This window comes from Balaenoptera physalus, assembly GCF_965194825.1.
Source record: "Balaenoptera physalus genome assembly, chromosome: 13".
NCBI lineage: Eukaryota > Metazoa > Chordata > Mammalia > Artiodactyla > Balaenopteridae > Balaenoptera > Balaenoptera physalus.
In genome coordinates, this window is record NC_138892.1 from 48,298,236 (window position 1) to 48,324,967 (window position 26,732).

At 39.5% G+C, this 26,732-nt stretch overlaps 2 protein-coding genes across 2 annotated transcripts; one reads left to right on the forward strand and one right to left on the reverse strand.

Moving 5' to 3' along the window:
• Positions 1-7,002, forward strand: LRRC10 (leucine rich repeat containing 10). The gene has a single exon (XM_082422884.1). The coding sequence runs from the start codon at positions 296-298 to the stop codon at positions 1,199-1,201; it is 906 nt and encodes a 301-aa protein (XP_082279010.1). The 5' UTR covers positions 1-295; the 3' UTR covers positions 1,202-7,002.
• CCT2 (chaperonin containing TCP1 subunit 2) lies at positions 6,802-25,611 on the reverse strand. Its single transcript, XM_082422815.1, has 16 exons — positions 25,468-25,611; positions 24,661-24,735; positions 24,490-24,555; positions 23,608-23,719; positions 22,711-22,787; positions 22,466-22,578; positions 21,406-21,608; positions 19,658-19,758; positions 19,231-19,358; positions 16,769-16,872; positions 13,567-13,686; positions 13,066-13,194; positions 12,765-12,868; positions 12,016-12,115; positions 10,662-10,803; positions 6,802-7,082 (listed from the first exon to the last, which is right to left on the reverse strand). The coding sequence occupies exons 1-16, from the start codon at positions 25,468-25,470 to the stop codon at positions 7,052-7,054; spliced, it is 1,608 nt and encodes a 535-aa protein (XP_082278941.1). The 5' UTR covers positions 25,471-25,611; the 3' UTR covers positions 6,802-7,051.
• Between the last annotated feature and the right edge of the window lie 1,121 nt (positions 25,612-26,732).

Genomic DNA, 26,732 nt, shown 5'->3' on the forward strand with positions numbered 1-26,732 from the left:
AACGTTTACAGTGTTTATCCCTGGTGGGTGTGACTATGGTTGTTCTCACTTTCTTCTTTTACACCTTTATGTAATGTCTCAACGTTTTATCATTAGAAAAAACAGTGAAGCTATTTTCCGTTTGAAACAAACAAACAAAAAAATGTAGATAAAGAGGACTGGGGCTTAGGCGACTGAAAGCACTTACGTGAGACCCCGCCTCCAACCCTGCCTGTCACCCAACACTCAAGTCGCTATCAGGAGCACTTCTCTCTGTTGCAGTGACTGGCTTTTGTCACGTAATCCCCAGGTTATAATGAGAGGGGAGGACAGGCCTCAGAGCAGAGGCAGCAGCTCCAGGGTCGGCGGGCTGCGGCTTGCCATGGGGAACACCATCAGGGCCCTCGTGGCCTTCATCCCGGCTGACCGCTGCCAGAACTACATGGTCAGAGACCTCCGGGAGATGCCGCTGGACAAGATGGTGGATCTGAGTGGGAACCAGCTCCGCCGCGTCCCCGTGCACGTGTGCTCCTTCCAGCAGCTGGCCAAGCTCTACCTGAGTGACAACCACCTCAACAGCCTGCCTCCGGAGCTGGGGCAGCTGCAAAATCTGCAGATCCTGGCCCTGGATTTCAACAACTTCAAGGCTCTGCCCCAGGTGGTATGTACCTTGAAACAGCTCTGCATCCTCTACCTGGGCAACAACAAACTCTGCGACCTCCCCGGTGAGCTGAGCCTGCTCCAGAATCTCCAGACCCTGTGGGTCGAGGCCAATTACCTCACCCAGCTGCCAGATGTGGTCTGTGAGCTGAGTCTCCTCAAGACTCTGCATGCTGGCTCCAACGCCCTGCGTCTGCTGCCAGGCCGGCTCCGGCGCCTCCAGGAGCTGAGGACCATCTGGCTCTCAGGCAACCTGCTGACAGACTTCCCCCCTGTGCTGCTTCACATGACTTCCCTGGAGGTGATCGATGTGGCCTGGAACAGCATCCGCTACTTCCCCAGCCTGGCCCACCTGTCAAGCCTGAAGCTGGTCATCTATGACCACAATCCTTGCAGGAATGCACCCAAGGTGGCCAAAGGGGTGCGTCGCGTGGGAAGATGGGCAGAGGAGACCCCAGAGCCTGACCCCAGAAAAGCCAGGTGCTACGCACTGGCCAGGCAGGAAAGCCAGGAGGCACAAGTGCCTGCCCTGCCTCCTCCACTTCCGCCTACCAATTCCTGAGAAGTTTCAGGTGTAGGTCAATGCCAAGGACCCAACTCCAGAATCTTCTGGAGACCTCTCCATTAGAATGCAAAGGACTGCTCTGGGACAGGTGGGGCGGCTCTGCCAGTGGAAAATGGAACAGAGTCAGATGAAATGCCTACCTCACACCAAGAAGAAAATACTCAAGGCCACCATCTCTCCCAAAGGGAACTGTGTGCTATAGGTACCATGACAACTTCTTTGCAAGAAAATCAGCCTCTCCAAGCAGGTATTTTGAAACACTGAAGAGCAAGAAAGGCTGGGACCCTTTGGCCTCCTCCAGTCTCCAGGAGTGGCTGGTCATGAGGCCAAAGAGCCCCTCACACAAGGTATTTGTTACAGAGCTCATCTAAAAGTTCAGGGGGCCTGTCTCCAGCCCTTTGCAGGATGTATTTTCTTACTATGAATGACCATAAATGGTAAGAAGAGACATTACCGATTCAGGCCACTTAAAAATGACGTCTACCTAGTCAGTCCGATTCAGACTCTTCGTTGTTGCAAAGGCTCAAGATGAAGCTTCTTCCCTGAAATTTAGTGGCTGCTGAGAAGACACCCCTGCTGGGAATGCCTCCTGGTGGAATCCAGCTGCCACTTTAAACTTGACAGTGGTTCATGCTGATTTCACTCATTTTCCTTGAAAGATTTGACCAAAGGTCTGCTCCCACCTGTAGACTGTCACTGGCAATGCTGAAAGTCATCTAGAAAACAGAACCTCTCCTTGGCAGTGTGGTTGCATCAAAATCAAGCCTCGTTGTGACTGGCTGCCTCTGTGGAGCAGAGCCCTCCTATTTACTCACGTAATGAACCAAAACTGAACTGAATCCCTTGCCATGCAGGGACCACATTTCCAGAATCATATTAGGTTAAAAGTTGTAGGTGAGAAATCTGTTCGCTTGCAACAAGCATTTGGAAATTGGAATTGCAGGTTGTGGTATACATAGGAATTGTCTGCCTCTTCAGCCTCAGTATCTCTGCCCTTGCTCTGATTTGTTTTGATTTTTGTAGATAAAATCTTTTGATGGTCAGTGTATAAACCTAGGTATTCAGGCCGCTATTTCTCTGAAGTATGTTAATCATGACCTTTTCTTCTCCCCATGAATACATCAATTTTAAACAAACTGCTGTCAGTGGGTAGTTTAATAACACAATCCTTTATGATCTTGAACCCTTTCAGCAGTCAAGGAAACAAAAGTATCATCTTAACTAAAACATATTGAATTTAGCTTTTAAAAAGTACTTTTGCCATAAAAGCATCTTAACCCAGCAAAGTTTGGTTCTAAAATGACATTATACAGCAATTTTCATGTTTTCCTACCATAATTTCTTGCTAAACCAGAGGAAGAAAAAGTTTCATGGTTTCACATCATCTCTTCCTATCACCACCTCCCAGTCTGTAGAGTAACTACAACCCATTGATCAGACTGCCAAAGGGTCCTTTTAATCACTAAATTGTCAAATACTTAACTCCTTTAATAATGAGCCCAGATTTCTATTAGACAGCTAGGATTTAGTCTATTTACCCATTCCTAATGACTGCAATTACACTATACTCAGTTGATACTAGAAACTTTCTGCCAACAAGACTGCCTTCTGAGCTGTTTCATAGCTCATCCTTCACAATGGCTATGATTTTCTTTTGACCCTCTCTTCCCCCTCCTAAGATTAAGGCGCCCACCTTTTCCAAGGAAGCCATAAGCTGTAGCCATTTGACCCATAGAATTTTCATCTAATGAGCTAACTAGTCTGAAACAGATTATCAAATTATAAACATTCTGACACATAAATTGTTTTGTTCTAAAATAATCAATACACAACAAATAAACACTTCTTAAACAACATGGTTAAGTGTTCACCACGAATTTTGCTGTCCAAGTTTTCACTATAGAATTTCAATCAATTTTATAAATTGACTATGTAAATGCATATTTATATTTCTATAACCCTCTGATGTTTTCTTGAAATTCTAACATAATTATAAACTTTAAAAGGGAAAAATGCTGAAGCACCAAACGTTAACTTTTTAACTTTTTTTTTTGGTGCACCGCGTGACCTGCGAAAATCTTAGTTCCCCGACCAGGGATTGAACCTGGGCCACGGCAGTGATAGCGCCGAGTCCTAACCACTGGACCACCAGGGAATTCCCAACATTTTACTTTTAACAGTCCTGAAACCCAAAATGCATCAGAGGAAAATCTCTTCCAGAAGTTTATGTAGGATTTTAGCTTCCACAAATATGATGCCAACTAAAATCTTTAACGTGGATTCTAAGGACTTTCTCAGGTTTTTTTTTGTCCTAGAACAATACTAAGTTTGCAATTTCACACTTGAAAAGTCAGCTTGTGCTCTAAAAATCAACTACTCAAATTTTAAAAGCCCATATCCTACACACAGTAACCTGGAGGCAGTGTACTACGATGGTTAAGAGCATGGCCCTTCAAACTACCTGAGATCACATCCTACCTTTGTCATTTACTGGTCAGTTACCTACCTGTGTGCCTCAGTTTTCTCATCAGTAAGATGTCAACAGTTTCTGCCTCTCAGGGCCCTGTCAGGTTTAAACAAATTACTGTGTATGAAGTGCATGGAACAGTGATTGGCAGGTGATGGCTAATGTTTACTTAACATGTTCTTTTACTAAGTGTTATACTATGGCAGTACAATACTTATATTTACCGAACAATCAGTATAACTCCTTGTTTGAAGGAAAAAAACATAAACAGCAATTGAACAAAAAAGCTTTTTCTCTCTCAGTAAAATTTTCAATATTATCTCTAGTCTTGAATATAAGAAATATAACTGCAATGTGGTCAAACACTTCTGGTTTACATATACAGGAAAACAGATATGATTACCAAGGATTCATTTTTTTAAACTTCTAAACAAATATACTTTGCCCTCTGCCTGTTATTCTAGAATTTGCAAAATCACCAAAGTACATGAAAATGTGACACTATTCCTTGGCACTAAACCCATTCATGTCATGAGGGCAAGAGACATGAGACTGAAGACACGGGTGTGTGTCTGCTAGATAATTTACTGCCTTTGCCACTGTAAAAAAAAAAAAAAAAAAAAGATACACCTTGTGCTCTATCTTAGAAAGAATATTAATGCCATTAAACAACAAGTAAGTTTACATGCTTTTCCCCACTTCTGGACTGTCCACTTCTGAGAACACGAAACAGGTGATATTTATCTTTGAGTCCCCAGTGGCTGGTATAATTCGACCACATTACTTGAATTTTGGAGATTTTATCCTGCACCAAGGCCACAGGACAGGGAGACACACTGACACTTACGGAGCACCACTGTAGGTCAGGCACTATCCTCAGGGTCTTGTGTAGATTTATTCATAGTCTTTTCAATACCTCTTTGAAAGAGGTGTTATGTACTGCTCACAATTGAAAAATCTTTATTCTTTATTCATATTGGGAATCAAAAACGTTCTACAATAATACTGATTAAAAAAAGGTTACGTCCTCTTTACACTTCTGCTCTAGTAATATCCTAGAACACTTGAGTAGGTACAAGACAAGGCAGATTTCAGAAAAGAATTTCACACAAAGTATTCTATTGACTTCTATGAGTCAGAGTCCTGACAGGAAAATGCGTTCACCTCATACGTTTTACAAGGAGACTTTTCACAAAGGAACTGTTACTAAACAGAATTAAGGGGAGAAAGATCAGGGTAATACAAGTGATTGTATTTGGCATGAGTCACAGCAGCCGCCAGCCCCACCCATAAGGCTGAGTGAAGTGGGAACAGAAATGTTACCAAAATGCAGCAAGAGCTGAGAGTCATGAAGAGGGCTTGCCCAGAGAGCTATACTGGTAGGTCTCGCAGGGATGCAGCCAATTCCAGAGACAAACAGCAAAACCAGGAAGAAAATACCAACTCCCTCTCCCCATATCCTACCAGTGCTTCCTGAATTAAACCACAGGAAACCAGTCCACAGGGAGCTGTGAGGCAGTTAGCAAGGCTAAGTCCCATGGCCTCCAAGCAGGCAAAGAACGGATTCTGACTTGAGGAGAGTAAAAGAAAAACCAGCACACATATTATCCTTCTTCAAAGAAAAACAGAAGGCTACTAAAATGGATTTAAAAATTCTAAGCACTCAGACAATTTCTACACAGTTAACTGTTAATGTACATTACAAAAATCTCCATTTCTATGTCACAAAAGCCTTGCGAAAATAAAAACTCACTGCTTCCATAACTGCTGTTTCTGAGTTAAAAGAAACTCCATCCTAAAACTCTTATAGGAATTAGAGGGCCCTAGGTTGGTACTTTACCTCTGAAATAGAAAAAACTTTGTAATTTGTGAACTCGGGATATTCTAGGCCTGTGATGAAAAAATCTGTAAAGGCTTCAAAGGATATGAATTCAGAGGAAAAGAAGCATGGGTGTATTCTTGGATATACAATTAAGCTCCCACATTTCTACCTCTTTTTAGATTAACTTTAATACTTATTGGTGTATCCTTTCTAAGACCTTTGGAGAAAATGAGCCCAAATACACTTTAGATTAAAATCCTACTCCAAGCTACCTGGTCCCTCAGGATAAATGTTTAAACCCACCTACCTCTCCCACTGAAATCTCTACACATTTTCTAGATCATGATATGCTCAACTGTTCCACCTACCTGAGTTGTGGGATGAACACTGATGTTATATTGTGTGATAAAGTACTTTAAAAAATTACATAGTGAACGTACTGCTATGTTTCTAGAAGTGAAAAAAGTAAAAATCTGTATAATTCTCTGATGATCTATCTCAGAAGTTTCTCCTTTATGTGAATGTTGGAGGATATAAGCTAGTTCACAACAAAAACCAAATTTTTCCAGTTTTCATAGCTTCTACAAAGTAGCACTAAAATGCTGAGACACACTTTTGGACAAAAACAGAACAGGTTGGTTCATCAGTGTTTCTTTCCTTTCACTCCTCTGTGCGAATAAAATGTCTCTCCACGATGCTAGCAGATACCCAGTAGAAACTACTGCTGGGCTTTCGTTTAATTTCGTGCATTCTGCTGTATACTGACAAATCAATAACCTCCGAATCTAAATTCACATTTAAACCATCAAACTCAGCACAGACTTACATTCTATCTAGGATCCATTTGCCAAAAACAAAAACAAGAAACCCTAACAAAACAACAAACAACAATGCTTACGTCTAACTATATCCACACCCTATAAAATATCAGAGGTGCCTGAAGCAGCTTGCAGCTACCAACATTTAAAATATAACTCTTTCACGCTTGAAGTAACAGAAGCCACCATAAATTTTTTCCTATGTAAGAGACAGTACTTAGACTACAGAAAATTAGAAGAGTACTGAAGTATATGGTACTTTCACAAAACAAAATGGTTAATAAATATTATGTATGATTGAGAATCAAAAGATTAATGTAAGTTTATCACATCTCACTTGGACTTACATTAATCAGGATAATTTTTTTCATAAATGTGTAACATCAATCATTAGTTAAGCTGGAAACTCTACACTGAAACTATAATCATTCACTCCCATTAAGTAGAGTTAAAATGGGATACAAATCACTAAAGTCAGGTAAGAACTAGGTAATTGTTCAAATTTTTATTTTGATGCACAGTATGAGAAATGAACTCTTAAATCAACTGAATTTTATGGAAAATGAAATAGCAAATAAATTAGACCCATGTTAAAATAGAAGGTCAGTTAAATGTCCAATCTTAAGGATATAACAGCCACAGGTAAGCTTCAATTCTATAGTCTTCGTTCAGGAGGTCAAAGTCTTTCAAACACAACTTTACTATGATCTGCTCCAGAGCTCAACAGCATATGGGAATGCTTAACAGGGGAGGTGATCAGGGACACGTTTCCTGCAAGAATCATAAAACGTACAGTTAAGAAAACAAAGGCAACGGTGAAAATGAAAAGCATGATTGTAACCAAAGGTCTATATTAAATACAAACACAGCTATAACCCTACTTTTACTAAAACCAATTTTAAATGTGTAAACAGAATGTTTCTACCTCACAATTAACATCCCTTAATTATTGTATTAGTAAGAGGACAGAAAAAAATCTGTGGAATGTGAAGGCCTGTAGGTATTCAGCAGTTCTCAGCTTCTCATCCAAACAACCTACTTACCAAATATGTATTCTCCAGAAAATGGTTAATTCATGTTTTTAACCAATACGTTAGTGAATTTTACTAAATTAGTCAAAGATGGTTGGTTCTCTCCATCAGAAGTTGTAAAATGACAAGGCTTTGGGGTTTCTAAATTAAAACCTCTGGATCACTATTCTAAATGAACAGAAACAAATGCCAATAGATAAGCTGGTGATGGGGTTGGGTAATTCACTGAAGTATGCCAACAGTACCTCTCACACATCTGTGATGTTAAACTTTTATTCTCTGGTGACCGTACATAGCGAATCAGGAAGGGGGCGTGGTAGGGATATTAGCGAAATTGTTTACTTAATGACTGTGGAAACACTGCTTCTAGAGGCAAACACAACACTTAAGAGAAGCAGAAAAAGCATAAAAACAGATCCAGAGAGTACAGCATACTGGGATCATACAGAGATAAACCTTCCAACCTCGGTAGCTTATAGGAGTATGACCGAAGGATGTCAATATAGAAAAAGTTATCAAGCAGCTGTCACAAAGCACTGATCTGAAAAATTAATTCCCTGGAGGTTAATAATGAGTTTGAAAAGAAGTGCATAGCCCAGTATGTTTGGGAAGGCTGAGTTAAACAAAATTACTCATGTTTCTTTACTGCAAATTACTCAGAATTTCTAATATATTTAAAAGACACTTAAACTTTGAAAACCGTGATATCAGATCAAACGAGGTACTACAGTTTATATTTCAAATGTGGTTGAGGGTGTTAAGGTATTACAAAGATTTCTGAGGGTGGGTGCAGCTATGTGACCTTGCTCCCAAGTCAGAAAATTTTACTTATAGAACTGTTTCCTTTTGCTGTCACTCTGCTAGAAGACAACAGAAACTGTAACTGTCTTTAACCATGTGTGGCGGCACCGCTTCCAGGAAAACCGCGTCAGCTTTTCCTTCCCTCACTATTTTTCCAGTTCAAAATATGAGTGCTCCTTATGACCCTATCCTCCCAATACCAGGAGCAGAGAATCTAGATTTTCAGCCCAGTCCTTTCCACTCACAACAGTAGATTTGAATAGCATTTCAGCTTTTCTCTCCACATCCAAATCATTATTTTCTACTCTTTCCTTCAATAGTAAGAGGATAGTTGCCCTTCATAGAAGAAAGCCGATGAAAGGAGTGCTGCAGGATTCTGCACAAAGAACTTAAGTCTACTTAGGGCATACTTTCCTAATAACACTCCTACCTCCCTCCTGTCCTCCTCTTGTTCTCCAGATCCAGCAGCTGCTGGTGGACTGCACCCCTCTTCTGCATCGATCATCTCCTCTCTATGAAACTCCTCCCACTTACACACACTGAATTTTCACAGTAATGACCCACACCTCCTCTAGCTACTATCCCACTTCTCTGCTCCCATTCACAATACACTCCCCGAAGAAGCAGTCTACGTACATTTCCTCCAACTCCTCTTTTCCCAGCCTCTATCGAATTTACTTCAGACTTTTGCCCCCTCTATTCCACTAAAACTGCTCATGAAGACTACCAACGACCTCTGTTGCTAAATCCAGTTTTTAGGATCAATTTTCAGTCCTTATCTTACTCGACCTATTTGCATCATCTTGGCAGTTGATCACTCCTCCTCCCCAAATACTTCCTTAATTTGGCTTCTGGGACACACATTCCCTTGGTTTTCCTCCTACCTCAGTGGCACCCCGCACCCCGCAACCTTAGAATTTTGTATTATGGGAAATTTCAAAAGTATGTATAAAAGTAGAGGCTGTATAATGAATCCTCATGTATCCATCATCCAGTTTAATAATTACCTATACTTCACAATCCTTCTTAGTGACCCTTGATGGTTGCTCTGAATCTTCCCAAACTTATTACTGGAATTCTCAAGCACTCAGTCCTAAAAAAAACGCCTTTCCCTTCTTTAGCTACGTTCACTCTTTTGGGGACTCAATCAGTCTCATGGCATTATATAACACGTACAGGCTGACAACTCCTAAATTTATAACCACAGCTCGAACTTCTCCCCTGAACTACAGACTCAACTATCCAACTAACTGCTTTCTCAACAGACATCTCAAATGTCCAAAATGGAAAACCCCCATCTTCCCTCCCAAAGCCTTCCTCCACCTAAGAGAAACTTTATTTTTCTCAACAAAAACCTTGAATTACATGCCCCAGTAGTTATTTTTCCTTTTTTTTGGTTTGTAACTGTTGTTTTATTTGCTGGAAATTTCCACGTTTTATTCCTGAACTAAAAATGTTTATTAATACTGTCATGTTAAAACACAATTCAGATTTTTCTGACGAAATTTATTTAGAATTTTCTTTTTTCTTCTCTATCCTTGAAGAAATGGAAGTGTGTTTAACGTATTGGAGAAATGTGGCAATTATTAAGGCGCTCTGAATAAAAACCTTATAAGACACTCCCCCCACCTCCCAAACACCCTTGAATTATCCAAGCCCTTTCCTCACAGACCTTATATCCAACCCATCATCAAATCCTGCCGGCTCTACCTTCAAAAATAGACCTATCATCAATCCCTTCTCACCACCTTCACCTCTATGTACTGGTTCAAGCCACCATCCCCTTCCCTCTCCCTGAACTTCCACTAACAGGTAAAATAAATGGTTTTCATAACTACTAATTAGCAATTAGTAGTTAATTTAATTAATTAAAATTATTAACTGAATCTTCACATGTTAAGATTTCTCTGGCCACTTAATCATTTTTGTGTGAATGAGTTTTTAAAAGAATTTTCATCTTAAAAAGCTGCTGGAGGGACTTCCCTGGCGGTCCAGTGGTTAAGACTCCATGCTTCCACTGCAGGGGGCGAGGGCTCAGGGAACTAAGATCCCACATGCCACAAGGCACGGCCAAAAAAAAAAAAAGAAAAAAAAAAAAATGCTGCTGAAATAGGAATATGTAGGGAACTGTGCATATTATGTACTTAAGAATGTATATATGAAAAAGTGTACCCAGGACAGAAAATGACTGAAGCCAACTCATCCTGGTAAACAGACATCAGTTCTTACTACCACACGCCCACGCCCAAGTTCTCTGGTTTTTGACCTCCCCAAGCCTGGCTCCTTATGCGCCCTTTCAATCTTGAGGGCTGCCCTGTGTTACCCACACCCTTCTCCCCACCTAAGCTTTTCCGGCTTAAATCTAAGAGTTGTGATTACATATTTTAAATAACTTGCAAAATACTGTTATCTAAACAAAAGAGCTCCACTTCCCATCAACTACAATTATCAAAAATATACCTATTTTTTGTTTCCATGTTAATTTTCCTAAGAAATGTTCTTTAAAGTGTTACGATACCTTGGTGCTGCCTTGATGATGTTGTCCACACGTAGAATCACCTCTGCTGCTTCAGCTGCACTTAAAAGAACTTGTCGCTTCACTTGGAAACTTTCTGTTATACCCAGCATTGCCATATCTCCAATGGTACCTTCCTTCATATCTGGAAAGTATTTACTAAATAAACAACTAATCTTAACAACTAAAGTATCAAAACATATCTAATGACCTAACAAAATTAATCCTGACTTATAAAAAATAAGATTACAACTAATTACTCAATTTAGTTAGAGCATTCTCATCAGACTATCACTCAAGGAAAGCCTTTTAGAAAAGTGAAAGGTCAACTATTGATCATCTATATCAATGGAGAGTAACTATGTCAAATAATGAAAAATTTATACACAACACTATATCACCCATCTTTCTCTATCTACAAATAAAACTGCAGAAAATTTGCTCATCACTGAACACACCATGGATTCTTAAGAACTGGAAGAGAATTCAGAAGTCATCTACTTTTCTTATTAGAATCCCCCTTCACCTTCTGACAGATTATTCATTAAGCTCTCTCTTGTCCAGTGGCAGGATTATCTACCCTCTAAAACTGTTCCTTTTATGTCCTAGACATTTTGTTGGGAAATTTTCCAATCTGAATTAAGTCTTTTTTTTGGCCATTTTTATGTTATGTATCAGAGATCTACTCTCAAGAATGTCTCAGAATAAGTTTACTGTGAGATTAGGAGTTAATACTGATTATAAGAGATACAGTAAAGTTTACACTTACTTGAGAATATAAGTACTGTTTTTATATATTTAAATCCTACACTCATTATATAACAAACAAGTTAAAAATCTTCTAACTAGTGTTACACCCTCTCTTAGGGAATAATAAAATTTTGACAGTGTAGACATTATGAAGTTAAACATTTTTCTAGAATGTATAATGGCTATAAAGGCAAGGGTCACAGGAACCTTTTATATGGTTATTATGAGAATTCATCTTTTTTAAAAAATAAAAAAAATAAAAGAACCTGGTCAAGAGTTACTCTGAACAACTACCACAGGAGCTTCCTTGGTGGCGCAGTGGTGAAGAATCCACCTGCCAATGCAGGGGACACGGGTTCGAGCCCTGGTCCGGGAAGATCCCACATGCCACAGAGCAACTAAGCCCGTGTGCCATAACTACTGAGCCCCCGAGCCACAACTACTGAGCCCATGTGCCTAGAGCCTGTGCTCCACAACAAGAGAAGCCTGCACACCTCAACAAACAGTATCCCCCACTTGCTGCAACTAGAGAAAGCCCACGTGCAGCAACGAAGACCCAACACAGCCAAAAAAAAAAAAGACCACATGGTCCCAATTAATTTCTTACCCAGTCCAGCAGTTGTATTGCCTTCACTATGGGCCGCTCGGAGCTGTGCCACCAGATCTGCACTGTCATAGCCTGCATTGTCAGCTATGATAGTTGGCAACTATGAAGTGAAGAAGACATGGTAAGTTTTCTACTAAAAGAAAGTTAATTTACTAACTATAAGAAAAGCTTTCTAAAATTATACATTTAAAAACAATGTAGGCTTCCCTGGTGGCGCAGTGGTTAAGAATCCGCCTGCCAATGCAGGGGACACGGGTTCGAGCCCTGGTCTGGGAAGATCCCACATGCTGTGGAGCAACTAAGCCCGTGCGCCACAACGACTGAGCCTGCGCTCTAGAGCCCGCAAGCCACAACTACTGAGCCTGCGAGCCACAACTAATGAAGCCGATGCGCCTAGAGCCCATGCTCCACAACAAGAGAAGCCACTGCAGTGAGAAGCCCGCACACCGCAACGGAGAGTAGCCTCTGCTCGACACAACCAGAGAAAGCCCGCGTGCAGCAACGAAGACCCAACACAGCCAAAAATAAATAAATAAAATAAATTAAAAAAAAAAAAATGTAAAATCTGCTTCCTTTTAATTACTGCTCATAAAGAGGATAAACTCCAAAATCAAATTTAAGCAGTGTGAACCAATTCTTAAAGCCAAGAAAGTTAAGTATTTTCTGTCCAAGAGAGAAGAATGGATTCATTTAAAAACCATCAATACCTACAAAATTTAAATTCAAGGCTCTCTTTTTCATTAACTTACCATTCTCAGTGCTTTAGCATAAGACTCCATTGCAACGGCTTCTTTGCCCGGTGTTCTACTCGCAAGCTGTGTCACAGCATGAGCCATCAGCATCTCAGAACAGCCTACAGATTAAAAATCCAAAAACATATCATTATGCTTAGTTGTCTCCAAGACACTAAATTAGACTTCCCTTAAGATATATTAAGCATTAACAATTAAGTGCAAAGGCAATATGAAGTTCCTATAAGAAACATTAAAGCCAAAAGCCACTACTACACTTCAAGAAATAAAATATGTTCAATATTTTTCAAATGCTTACCTCCTCCATAAACTGTTCTAGAATCTTTCACAGTTTGGGCAAGAACACAAAGAGCATCATGCAAAGATCTTTCTGCTTCATCTAAAATTTGTTGAGTGGCACCACGCAGAACAATGGTGCAAGCCTCACCTAAAGTTAAAAAAATAATAATATTCCTATGTGACAGCGAACACTTAGTTATGAAACATAAAAGTTTGCCTTCTATTACTTATATAGGTTATACTCGGTTTTGAAAGCTGACATGTCTTCCATTGCTACCTTCTCTTTGCTAACAATCCACATTCCTAACAGTTCTAAGCTATCTAAAACAACTATATTGAATGTGCACTGTTCACAAACACAAAGTTAACATGAGGCTGCCCTCAAGAGATTGAAACTAGAATTTCTCAAGAATTAAGACATATATTCTAGTAACTATAGTAACTAGTAACTGTTTCTTTCACTTCAAAAGAGCCTACCAAAGATTTAGGAACCTATACCAGGATCTACATAATCACTCACCAAGGGCTACCCCAGAAAAGTGAATCAGTTTGTCTTCTCCAATCATGACTTCCTCAATAAGTTTGCAACTTCCAAGCTTCACTAGTTCTGGGTGGTCAAAGGTAGACGCAATTTCACCACCTATGCACAAAAATATACATTAATTAAATGCACAACAGGTTTAAAATTTGTTTTCTAACAAGCAGTAATGAACAGAAAACACAATATTTAAGTTGACTGCTTACTATACGCCAAGCACTCTGAAGCAATTCATACAAACTAATTATTTAATCTTCACAACCACCCTAATAAGACAGCCTTCATTTATCACCCCATTTAGAAGTGGTAAAACTGAGGCAAAGAAATGTTTAGTTGCTCATCCAAGGTTACATAGCTTGAACAAATATGAAGCTGAAATTCAAATACAAGCAATCTGGCTTCAGACCTATATGCACACACTGTGTAATAATACCACCTCAATTGAGATTCTGACATTTACCTTTAAGCCTGAATTTAAATTCAGATTCTCTTCTGAATTCAATCTAGAACACCAGTACTCCTATGATCCAATATCCCAAAACAAAACATGAAAATATTTGACTAATCTTATTATATCAACAGATGTACTGACACTAGGAACTGCTTAAAATCGTGAGCACCTGGGCCTAGAAAAAACGGGAAATGTATACTGAGGATTTCCCAGAGCAAACTTAATGACAAGTCAAAAAACTAAATTCATTTTATTCCTTAGGTCTTATTTTTATTCCTATTTTCCCTCCATCTTCCATGCTATAAACATTTCCTTTCCTGGTTCTTAATTAAGCAAAAGTTAGGTTTCAATTTTAAAATCCTTTTCTCAGACTTCCCTGGCAGTCCAGTGGTTAAGACTGCAATTCCACTGCAGGGGGTATGGGTTCAATCCCTGATCGGGGAACTCAGACCCGGCATGCCACACGGCTTGGCCAAAAAATAAATAAATACAATTAAATCCTTTTCTCTAGCTCATTACTCTCTCTTTTAATAGATTCCCTCAATCATCAACCAACCCCTTTCCCTACACCTTACTGATAAATCTGCTGAATACTTGATGCTTTATTTCTATTTTACAATTAATTTATAAAAGGGACTCAGGTCTTCCCAAGTCTACTAATTTACACTCATAATCTGTATAGCTGAAGCTCTTCTTACTTTTGGTTGGCAAATTCCTGAGACTGCTTTGTGTCTAGACGTGAGACACAATAGATGTTTGGGACATCATATCCCCCAAATGAGACCAATTTGGCTTATGAGAATTTTCACTTATCCTACACTCATTCATGTGCATCTGTTAAAAAATATTACTAGACATTTGCAAGAAGCAATTTCACACATCTTGACAACAGATGTTACAAAGGATGGGAGCCACCATGGAGTCTACTTCACAGCCATACAGTTTGGTGAGCTTGGTACAGTTAATTTTCTTCTGAGTGTATGTGGCAATTTCATGTTATCAAGTCCTTATGATATCAACTTATCCCATGAATGTGCTATCATTCACAGTTCTTATATCATGTCTTTAATTCTGTTGCATTAAGGGAAGAATTAAGTAAACATAAGCATCATAAGTTTTACCACCTTAAGCAACAAGTATGCAATAACTTTTAAATCAGGTAAACCCACTTCCAAATAATTAATGAAAGTAAAATGTCTCTTTTTAGGTCAGAACACTATGCTTCTCAAATTATTAAAAATGGCTTAAGAAGTTATTTTGAAATGAGACCAATCCTACTATCTACTTGGTATAGTTTAATTTCTTCTAATACACACAGCAGTTCTGAACTGAATCTGATGTTCCTAGTGGCTTTACATCTAAAACCCCACTCTCCTTAATTCTCACTGCCAGATAGCAAGCCAACTTTCCAGCCTATTCATTCATTTTCAAGCGCCTGAAAACTAGAGGATAAAGACCGTTATACATAGTTTTCAAGGGCTATTTAGAGGTTACTTTACAAACCATTACTAAAAAAAGTGAACAACTGCACTCTATGTCACTTTGATGTAAACATACCTGTAGACACACTTTCTAGTCTATACTGGGATTATAAAACTCATATACCTCTACTGAAGGATACTGGAGTAAACTAACTTTTCATCATACACTGCTGGAATGTTTCACACTTATTCAACGTTTATTACTTTCATAAATTTTAAAAAATTAACAAAAGCAACGCTTAAGTATTTGACCCATTGTCTGGCATATAGTTAAATGTTCAATAAAGGTTACTATTCCAACTGCACTATCACACAGGGCACAAAGCATTCAACTACTCACTTAGCACTAAAATTAAATGAATAAACTAGGTAAGACTTAAGACTCCTTTTTTTTGGGACTTCCCTGGTGGTTCAGTGGTTAAGAATCTGCCTTTCAACGCAAAGGACGCGGGTTCGTTCTGTGGTCGGGGAACTAAGATCCCACATGCCGCGGGGCAACTAAACTGCACTCCATGAACGAAGAGAAGCCCGTGTACCGCAACAAAGATCCAGCATGCCGCAACTAAGACCGGACGCAGCCAAAAAAACACCAAAAAACAAAAAACAAACAAAAAAAAGACTCCGTTTTTTTAAGCTTCAGTTTATTTAGACTATGTTTAGAACAGCAGTCCTGTGGGTTTGTGAGAAAAGATAGCATCTTTAAAAACAACATAGCAAAAATAAACCTACACCTATGGCGAAGCTGGCATTTAACTAGGTATATTAAAAATAACGTAAAGGGGGCTTCCCTGGTGGCGCAGTGGTTGAGAATCCTCCTGCCAATGCAGGGGATGCGGGTTCAAGCCCTGGTCTGGGAAGATCCCACATGCCGCGGAGCAGCTGGGCCCGTGACCCACAACTACTGAGCCTGCGTGTCTGGAGCCTGTGCTCCGCAACAAGAGAGGCCGCGATAGTGAGAGGCCCGCGCACCTCGATGAAGAGTGGCCCCCGCTTGCCGCAACTAGAGAAAGCCCTCGCACAGAAACGAAGACCCAACACAGCCAAAAAAAAAAATTAAATAAATAAAGAATTATTTAAAAAAAAATAATAATAATGTAAAGGTATCAAAAAGTATGTCAGATTTCAGAATAACTTTAGATTCTAGGATCCTTAAGGGAATCTCTTTGTCCTCTTAACAATGAGTTAAATACACTAACACTCAGTAAATCCAAGAGTAATTATTATGTTAGAAATTAATGCCTTTTTCCCATACCTGTGACAAGAGCAAGGCGTTCCACACCTGCAAAATCTGCATGCTCAATAGCCATAACACCAGCAGCACCAAAGAGCTGTTCAGGATAATTATAAATTAACTGCCTATAAATAAAATATGAAAAAATACTGTTCAAAATGGTTACTTCGCAAGATAAAATACATTAGACTAAAAAACATGAAAATATTTTTACCTCACCAGTAATCAAAGAAATGCAAATTAGAACAAGGTAACATTTCTTACTTATTATTGTATAATACTTTATAAATTATACTAGTGCATCCATGTTTAGTACTGAAAATGGATATTGTTTTTTATACTGCCATTGACAGTATAAAAGTAACCAATAATTCTGAAAAACAATTTAGCAGTAATGCATCAAAACCCATATCTATGGGCTCCCCTGGTGGCGCGGTGGTTAAGAATCCGCCTGCCAAGGCAGGGGACACAGGTTCAAGCCCTGCTCCAGGACGATCCCACATGCCTCGGAGCAACTAAGCCCGTGTGCCACAACTGGTGAGCCCATGCTCTAGAGCCCACAAGCCACAACTACTGAAGCCCGCACGCCTAGAGCCTGTGCTCTGCAACAAGAGAAGCCACCACAGTGAGAAGCCCGTGTACTGCAATGAAGAGTAGCCCCCGCTCGCCGCAACTAGAGAAAGCCCGCACACAGCAACAAGATCCAACGCAGCCAAAAATAAATAAATTAAAAAACAAATTTACTAGAAAAACCAAAAAACAAAACAAAACCCTTATCTATGTTTATATGCTTTGATTCTACTCCTGAGACTCTACAGCAAGAAAATTCAGATATTAATTAAATGAAGATATGTGTAAAAATTTTTATACAGAAGAACAAAACTTTCCAGTATCTGTGAAGAGAGTGTTTGTGTAAATCTCAATTTACCAATTATGAAAATTTTGTAATTTTAAGTAAAATATATATACTGTTAGGTAAAAAAAGCATGTTATAAAAGTTTATACCATATGATCACACTAGATGAAGAATTGAAACAACATACACACACACCACAAATCAACTTAATAAAAGAATTTCTGGGAGAATTCTGTTCCTTCTTTATACTTTCATACCTCCCAAAATGAGCAAATGTTACTCATACAACAGGAGAAAAAAGGACATCTGTTTAAAAGTTTGTAACTTAAATAAAGCCAAAGAAAAAATTTTCATACCTAGTATAAAGCACTGCTAAGCAAAATGTGCCTTATCAGAATCATAGATCTCATAGAAGTTTAAAAACTAGCTTTTTTTCTTTTTTTAATTAATTAATTTATTTATTTTTGGCTGCGTCAGGTCTTCCTTGCTGCACGGGCTTTCTCTAGTTGCGGCGAGTGGGGGCTACTCTTCTTTGCGGTGCGCAGGCTTCTCATTGCGGTGGCTTCTCTTGTTGTGGCGCACAGGCTCAGTAGTTGTGGCACACGGGCTTAGGTGCTCTGCGGCATGTGGGATCTTCCCAGACCAGGGCTCGAACCCCTGTTCCCTGCATTGGCAGGCGGATTCCCAACCACTGTACCACCAGGGAAGTCCCTAGTAATTAACTTGTAAAAGCCCACACACATTTGGCTTATAACAATTATTTTCCATCAAATGGTAAATCTCTCTCAAAGTTAACTACTGCCTTTTCACTGAAATGCCCTGTTTCTCTTGGTATTTTTCTCCATTCAAAATAATCCATAGGGGGCTTCCCTGGTGGCGCAGTGGTTGAGAGTCTCCCTGCTAATGCAGGGGACACGGGTTCGAGCCCTGGTTTGGGAAGATCCCACATGCCGCGGAGCAACTAGGCCCGTGAGCCACAACTACTGAGCCTGTGCGTCTGGAGCCTGTGCTCCGCAACAAGAGAGGCCACAATAGTGAGAGGCCCCCGCTTACCGCAGCTAGAGGAAGCCCTCGCACAGAAACGGAGACCCAACACAGCCAAAATAAATAAATGAATAAATAAATAAATAATAATTAAAGGTGCTAAAAGAAAAATAATCCATAAAAACCTTAGATACTGAATATTAAGAATACATGGGGAAGGTTTACACATATTTTCTTCACACAAATTAAAGATAAGCCCTAAAACTCTTAATACTTTTCACCTCTTCATCCTTGTTTTATTCCTATGCTACCATTAGCTTTTTCATACTTCAAACCCCCATCATTTAATGTGGAATTAAATCTCTCTTCCAAATACAGGTATATTACAGCCCAAACTAATAATATAACTGCCAAAACAGAAAACAGTTATTGTTGACACAAAAAGGTTTAATAAAGGATATTAACATAAATTTTCACTAAAATCATTGTAAGGCAAATGCCTTGCTGTACAATTTTATTTACATTTGGAAAAAAATACTTCCTAAATAACTAAATTCAATATAAAAGAATTTTCCTACATCTTTGCAGAAAACAATCCTTTCTTGGATTATTATAAATACTGTTAGCACAAGCATACACAGACCTGTTAATAAAGCAATTTATCCCATGCTTTAGAATACGTTCAACTTTCTCCTTCATTTTTTCCTTTTCTGCATGTTCTATTTCGGCAACTTTTGCTGTAGAATCAACTCTTACCCGGGAACCAAATATCTAAGACAAAGGAAAGCATAAAAAATAGCATCACTTCCCTTACTCGCAAGTTTCATAGCATATTTAAACTTTTTAATGTAAATACACCAAAAACTATGTGTGCATGTGTGTATGCACGCGTACAATATAAATATATATTCATGTATATAATCAGAAGGTAAGAAACTATGTAAGAATATATATAAATATACATTCATATGTATACAAACCATATAAGGGTTTTTTTTAGTGCAACTGACTATCAGCCCAAGTTTACAGCAGCTAGCAATTATAATTCCAAGAAATGTAGTTTAACGTACCTTAATTTTGTCTGTATCCATACCAGTATTTGCAATAAGAATTTTAGCATTTTCAATTCGCTTTGGTTGATTTACTCCAATTTTTTTATCCAACAGAAAGCCTACAATATAAGGATAGTATTGTATTAAATATTTCAAGGCTGTGTTAATAAATCTTTTAAGGTAATCTGCTTTATCAAATTACTCTTTCAAAGAATGCATTTAAGTCCAATTCATCAAGCTCCTAGAACCTAAAAATAGTCCACTAGAGCGGTGACCATAAGAATCAATTTAGCAGATCATTTAAAAAATAAAATGCGAAACAGAAAATGTGAGCACAGTAGAAATATTAAGAGTAAACAGAGCATTTTTGTACAGCAACCTATATTTCAATACAAATTAATTTTTTAAAAGAGAGTCAATAGCATTTTGAATCTTTTGTCTCAGAGACATATTACATTTGCAGGTGTGTGCGTTGCAATGCAAAGCTGTTAAAGTCCACTTTCATTAGCTTAAAACCAACAAAAAAGAAAACAAGCTGTGAAAACTCAGATACACAGGGTATTACTAGAGATGAGTGAACTTTTTAAACACCGAGGCTGGTGATAAAATGAAACGTCATGGACAGCAGTCAGACAAACCTGGCCCCAATCATGCTCATGCTGCTTACGGGTTATGTATGCAACCTTGGACAAATTGTTCAGCCCTAGCTACTCATCTATAAACAGGAATATCACCAGCGGCAGAGATGCTAGCTACCAGCCTAGGGCCCTGCTGATTTGGAACTATCATACGAACTAAGTATTGTATATCTCTCCAGGCTTCTTTTAGATACATACATAACTTTTACCTTATTAAGCCATTATCACCTTGGGTTTTCTGCTCTATTCAGCTGAACTTAATTCTCGCTCACTGGATCAACATCATGAGAAAGGAATGATATTTTAAGTAAAATTCCTATTAGAATGCCTGGCACAGAGCAGACATTCAATGGTAGCTATCCTTGTTTTAATTATCTTTCCCTACCACCAACCCCTATGAGAAATGCTATACAGCCCTTACATATAAATTCAACCAAGAATATTTTCAGAATTGTTACTCCTGTGAAACAGAGACAAACAACATGCATTTTTGCAACAAAACCCAGACTCCAAATCACTAACTGGTAGAGCAGAAACTGTAAAGCACCATTTACTCCGTTTTTTCCTTCTCTGTATAATAGAACGCCTACACTTTGTACAGTTTATTTTGTGAATACACTGTGAAGATGCTTTGAAAAATCCACACTCTAAGAAAAAAAATACTATTTTTAAGGAAATCGCAGCTGCTAACTCATTTCTCACTCTTCAAGAACACCAGAAACTATATTCTCAACACCTGCCAACTAATTGGTATGACCTACCCAGACCCTTCCTGGAGAATACATGTAATCCTGGAAAAAGTGCCATTTGACAATAGCTGACTTGTAGTAAAAAAAAAAAAAAAAAACTATTTCTCTTTATTAGAGACTAACTTACTTCATGGTATAAAGTAAAACCTAGAGGTTATCAAAGAAATGCTGGGATAGTATGAGAAGATCAAGGACACTGTCAATATAACAAATGAATTAAGATGACAAAAATGGTTGCAATATGATTTGTGTCCTTAAAGACAAGTTTTCTGGCTTTGCAAAGTGTCACTAGTCCTGACTAACTAAAAGTGGATTCACTCAGTACTTAGCTTTCAACAACTGGTCAAGGCTTCTTTTCCCGTATTCAGTATGTACATACCTTCATCTAAATAGGAATCTGCCAGACTTCCTCCTAGCTTCTTGATGACATGAATTGCCTCCAGATTACCAGAGCCTTTCAGTCTGAGAACAGCTTCCACAGCTAACTTAGTAAAGTGGTCTTTGTGATGAGTAAGAAGTTTTGAAGATAATGTTGTTCCTGCAATGTTCATTAAATCTTGACGGAATTTAACTTCGTCAGAACTAAAAAAGCAAAACAAAACAAAAAACAAAAAACGAACAAAAAAACTCAGGCCGGTTCTTAAAACGCTTCTCTGAAAGTTATCAACCCTGTTTTACTTCTCAAAATTTATCCAGATACTTGTTTGTCAACAGACTTTCACCTCAACCAGTCAGGGCTCTAAGTCACATGAAAAAAATCAAACCTTATCAGTAATCAAGAAATACAAATTAAAGGATACTATTTTCCCCACCAAGCTGGCAAACTACCAAAAGAGAAACACAAGCAAACAAAAATTTCAAGAACATGGGAAACGAGGCATTGTTGTACAGCTAGTGGGACTGTAAATTAATGCTAGAGCACTACTTGTAAGGTAAATAAAATTGCCTTTAAATACATACATATCTTTGGACCCAGCAATTATACTTACTTTTTTAAGTAACAAGTCTGTCACAACACTATAAAGCTAAAAATTGTTGAAACACAAATCTCCAATTACAGATAGGTGAATTATAGCAGTCACATAATCAAATGCATACCTCTACTAAAACTAATATTACAGAGAACACTGACACCTAGAAACTGTTCTAGTTATTCAACTAGGTTAAAGAGGCTAAAAAACCCTCTATATAATACTATTTATTTTGTTTATTGTGATTATACGTGCAAAAAAACCCCTGGAAACCCAAACTTTAACTTTAGTTACTACCTCTTGGGGGGTAATGTGGGGTTTTTCTGGTTATTACTGAGTCAGGATGAGCCAACAGAATCATGTTTGTGTATGCTTTTTACTGCTCTCTAGACTTCCTGCATTGAGTGTACTTCGAAAAGAACATTTAAACATTAAACGTTTGAAACAGTAGTATTTTGGTATACCGACCCATGATCAACTGCAGAATTCAACAGAGCCTGTCTTGCCGCCTTTGTGGCTTCTCTCCAACCCGCAATAATGGTCTGTGGATGAATCTTTTTTGCAATTAAAGATTCTGCTTCCTATTAATAAACAGTGGAAGACAAGCATGAATACTAAATCTGTAGTAAGAACTTGATTACTTCTGATACTCAAAACCACAGTAGCAAAAAAACCCCAATAAGACGAAGTTGAAGTTGCTCAGATATTCTTACCCTTAGCAATTCTGCTGCTAAAACAGTAACAGAGGTAGTGCCATCACCAACTTCATCATCTTGAACCCTTGACATATCTAGGGGGAAAAAAAAGCTAGTTATTAACTCACTTACATTTGATTCTGCTTTTTAAATTACTCCTTGGTAGCTTATCTAATTCTCCAAATATATCCACTACCAATCTAAATCTCACTTATCTAGGTTTCCTCACCTGACAAATTCTTTGAACTTTTCAGCCTGAAATACAGTAGTTTTACCATCATTAAGTACATGGCACTCCAGAAGATTGTATTTTTTAAAAAATTTTACTGAAGTATAGCTGACTTACAATGCTGTGCTAATTTTTGCTGTACAGCAAAGTGGTTCAGTTGTACACATATATATATTCTTTTTCATATTCTTTTCCATTATGGTTTAACACAGAATGCTGAATATAATTCTCTGTGCTATATAGTAGGACCTTGTTGTTTATCCATTCTATATACAATAGTTTGCATCTGCTAATCCCAAACTCCCAATCCATCCCTCCCCCCGGCCCTTGGCAACCACAAGTCTGTTCTGTATATGTGAGTCTGTTTCTGTTTCATAGATAGGTTCATTAGTGTCATATTTGATTCCACATATAAGTGACAGTATATGCTATTTGTCTTTCTCTGACTCACTTCACTTAGTATGATAATCTCTAGGTCCATCCATGTTGCTGCAAATGGCATTATTTCATTCTTTTTTATGGCTGAGAAATATTCCATTGTGTATATATACCATATCTAGAAGCTTGCATTTTAATAACAATAATAATCAATTAAAAAGTAAATAATCAATGAATCGAAAGGACAGTCAACACAGCCTATTTAAAATTGTTTCCAAATGTTAACAAAATGTCATCCTCAGACTCACCAACTAAAACTTTAGCAGCTGGATTGTCCACACCAATGTTTTTTAAAATAGTTGCACCATCATTGGTTACCATAAGAGAAGCATCTCGTCCACTGCTTAACAGAATTTTGTCCTAAAAGGAACATATTTGGTTCAAGTTAAGATATAAGCACATCTGGAAGAATGCACAGATTCATCAGTACTCTCATATACTGCTAATGTGTAAATACTCTGGATGGTTATTTGGCAGAATCCATTTAAATTTTTTCATTGCATACAGCCCCCCGAAAAGCAAACCTTGGTGTCCTAACCTTTGTCTACTCCTAAAGACAGGAGAAGAACAGAGAGACATGAACAAGGCTGTTCCGATACTGTAACAGCAAAAGCAATGGACACAAACTAAAGGTCCCTCACAATACAGTAATAAATACAAACTATAAAACAAGCAAGATACAGAATACTATTTGACAGTCAGAGAGGAGGCAGTATATCTATTTATACTGAAAGGAATTAAAAAAGCCAAGCTACATAAAAAGTACATACAAATAATATCTATCACGCGACAAAACAATGTTATCTATTACAGGGAGAATATATAAAATAATATTTTATAATACATAAAATACCTGTACATCTACATAAAAATAAAGACATTGGTTAGATTTATATCCAAATGGTAACAGTGTCTGTCACTGGGGAGGTGAGTGGCACTGGGGATAGTGATCGAGGGGACTTTAGCCATATGGGTACTGTTTTGATTTTTAGTAAGGAGTATATATCCCTATCTTAACTTTTACAATTAACAGTTAAGTTTTAAAGATAACAAAGCATCCAAAAGAAGTTTTTATATCTCTAACGGCTCTAAAACAACATTAAAAAATTAAAATTCCCTGTTTTTCTTACCATGCCCTTGGGTCCCAACGTGCTCTTTACCAAGTCTCCAATAGCAATGGCACCAACAAAAGAAGACTGGAATAAAAATCAGAGATGGTCAAAATCAACTTCACAGTCTTAAAATTGTAAATAAAAACCAAAAAACTACTGTATCTTTATAAGAATGAGATAAAGGCTTACCAGACGAGCTGTCTCTGCTCGCTCTTCATCAGCTCCAGCCTTGAAGATATTAACAGGTGCAAGGGAAAGCGACGCCTTAAAAGGAAAACCAAGACTCAGTTTGAATACCAATATTCTTTAACACATATACTTAGGTGCCTTCCACTACACTTACAAGTAGATACCTAAGAGAAAATTAATTTACAGCCCAGGGTACTTTTTTAAACAAATGAAGCTCTCCATCATCGGGGCAGTCATTTATTTAAAGCGGAAGGAGGGACTTAGGTGACACTGCATTTTGGATCTCTAAGCGCTTCAGGAATAAAAATTCTACCCCAAAGAGATCGACTGTAAGTATGGCGAGACCAAAGATGGCAAAGATGATTTTAAACTAAGGATAAGGCAGGCAGGGGTGGTAGGTCACTCGCGCGACGACGACCGCCAGGAGGACGAGGGAACGCTGCGGCCTCGCTGCCATCTTCGCCCTCTGGCCGCTCCAGGCTCCGCCCCGAGAGGGAGGACGAAGCCCGTCTCGCCGACCCGCCCGGTGCACTAGAAATTTCTTCGCTTGGGGTGAGCTCCGAGCCTCGGGGTTCTGGGGCTGTGGAGAGGCCGAGTCACAACAAGATGCTGGCCTTCAGGCCCATGCCTCTCCTGCGGGCCCGGCGCAGGCCACACGCCGCGGCCTGCGCCACGTGCGGCGAGCCCGGGGACAGACACAGGGAGCCCGCGGCGCTGGGATACAGATGAGGCAGCGGACGGCGGGGGACGGCCGAAGACGGCCGAGGACGGCGGGCCTTGGGCAAGGGCCTACAGGGCCAGACTCACCATGGTTCCGAGGAGTTCAGCACACACAACGACCCTTCACCAGCTCGCGCCCCAGGCCGGAGTAAAGAGAGGCCGGAAGTGACGCCACACGCTCTGCCGCAGGGGGCGGAGCCCGGCCAGCGCGCCGCTCGTCCTGGCACCGCCCTTGGGGGAAGGGAGGGCACAGCGTTTGAGGGGAGCCCCGCGGTTCGCAAAGGCTGCTCGTCCCGCTGGAGGGGCGGGGCCTCTGCTGGCGCTCCGCTCCCTTTGGAGGCACCCGCTGGGGACCAGGAAGGGGAGAGCTGGAGATTTTGCGTGAGGCCCACAGGTTTGGGAGTAGAACTCACCAAGGTGGGAGGGACGGTGCGCTGTGGGTGTTGCCATAGCAACGGAGTTCTTTCTCGCACGTTTAATTTTTCTTTTCTCATATTTAACCTTTAAAAAATGTTGCTTTAAAGTACTACATGTACAGAGTTTAAAGTGTTGTATACTAATGTAATGGGGTGGGGCAGGCACGTGGCTGTTAGCCACTGGTAGCAGTCCCGCTCAGCCATTGGTTGACGTCGCAGGGGACCCCCCCCCCCCTTCAAGGTCCGCTAGCTTTGCGATTAAAGTCATTATTCCCTGCCCCAACAACTCGCCTCCAGATTTATTGGCCTGTTGTGCAGCAAGCAGAGCGAGCTTGGGCTCAATAACACTAATAATGGAAAACATAATTCACCAACCGCATTAATTCCTCTCCTCAGAAGCAACCACTTTCAACTTTTTGAGCTTTTTAAAACATTTACCATTATATTCCTAAATAATATTTTATTGCTATTTTAATTTTAAACATTATTTATTAAGATGGAGGAAGACATATTTCTTTTACTGGATTGTAAAACGCTGTTCTCAATTGGACTGTCCAGGACAAGGTCTTGTGAGCGCTGATGGAGACTTTTTTTTTTTTTTAATTTTTTAAAATTTATTTATTTTTGGCTGCATTGGGTCTTCGTTGCTACACACGGGCTTTCTCTAGTTGCGGTGAGCGGGGGCTACTCTTTGTTGCAGTGCGTGGGCTTCTCATTGCGGTGGCTTCTCTTGCTGTGGAGCACGGGCTCTAGGCACGCGGGCTCAGTAGTTGTGGCTTGCGGGCTCTAGAGTGCAGGCTCAGTCGTTGTGGCGCATGGGCTTAGTTGCTCCGTGGCATGTGGGATCTTCCCGCACCAGGGCTCGAACCCGTGTCCGCTGCATTGGCAGGCGGATTCTTAACCACTGTGCCACCAGGGAAGTCCCTGATGGAGACT

Coding starts and splice junctions, on each gene's coding strand:
- LRRC10 (XM_082422884.1), top strand. CDS start 296: ATGAGAGGGGAGGACAGGCCTCAGAGCAGAGGCAGCAGCTCCAGGGTC.
- CCT2 (XM_082422815.1), bottom strand. Junction 24,556..24,660: donor GAGCAGAGACAGCTCGTCTG/GTAAGCCTTTAT, acceptor TTTTTATTCCAG/TCTTCTTTTGTTGGTGCCAT. Junction 22,579..22,710: donor TAGCAGCAGAATTGCTAAGG/GTAAGAATATCT, acceptor GTTTATTAATAG/GAAGCAGAATCTTTAATTGC.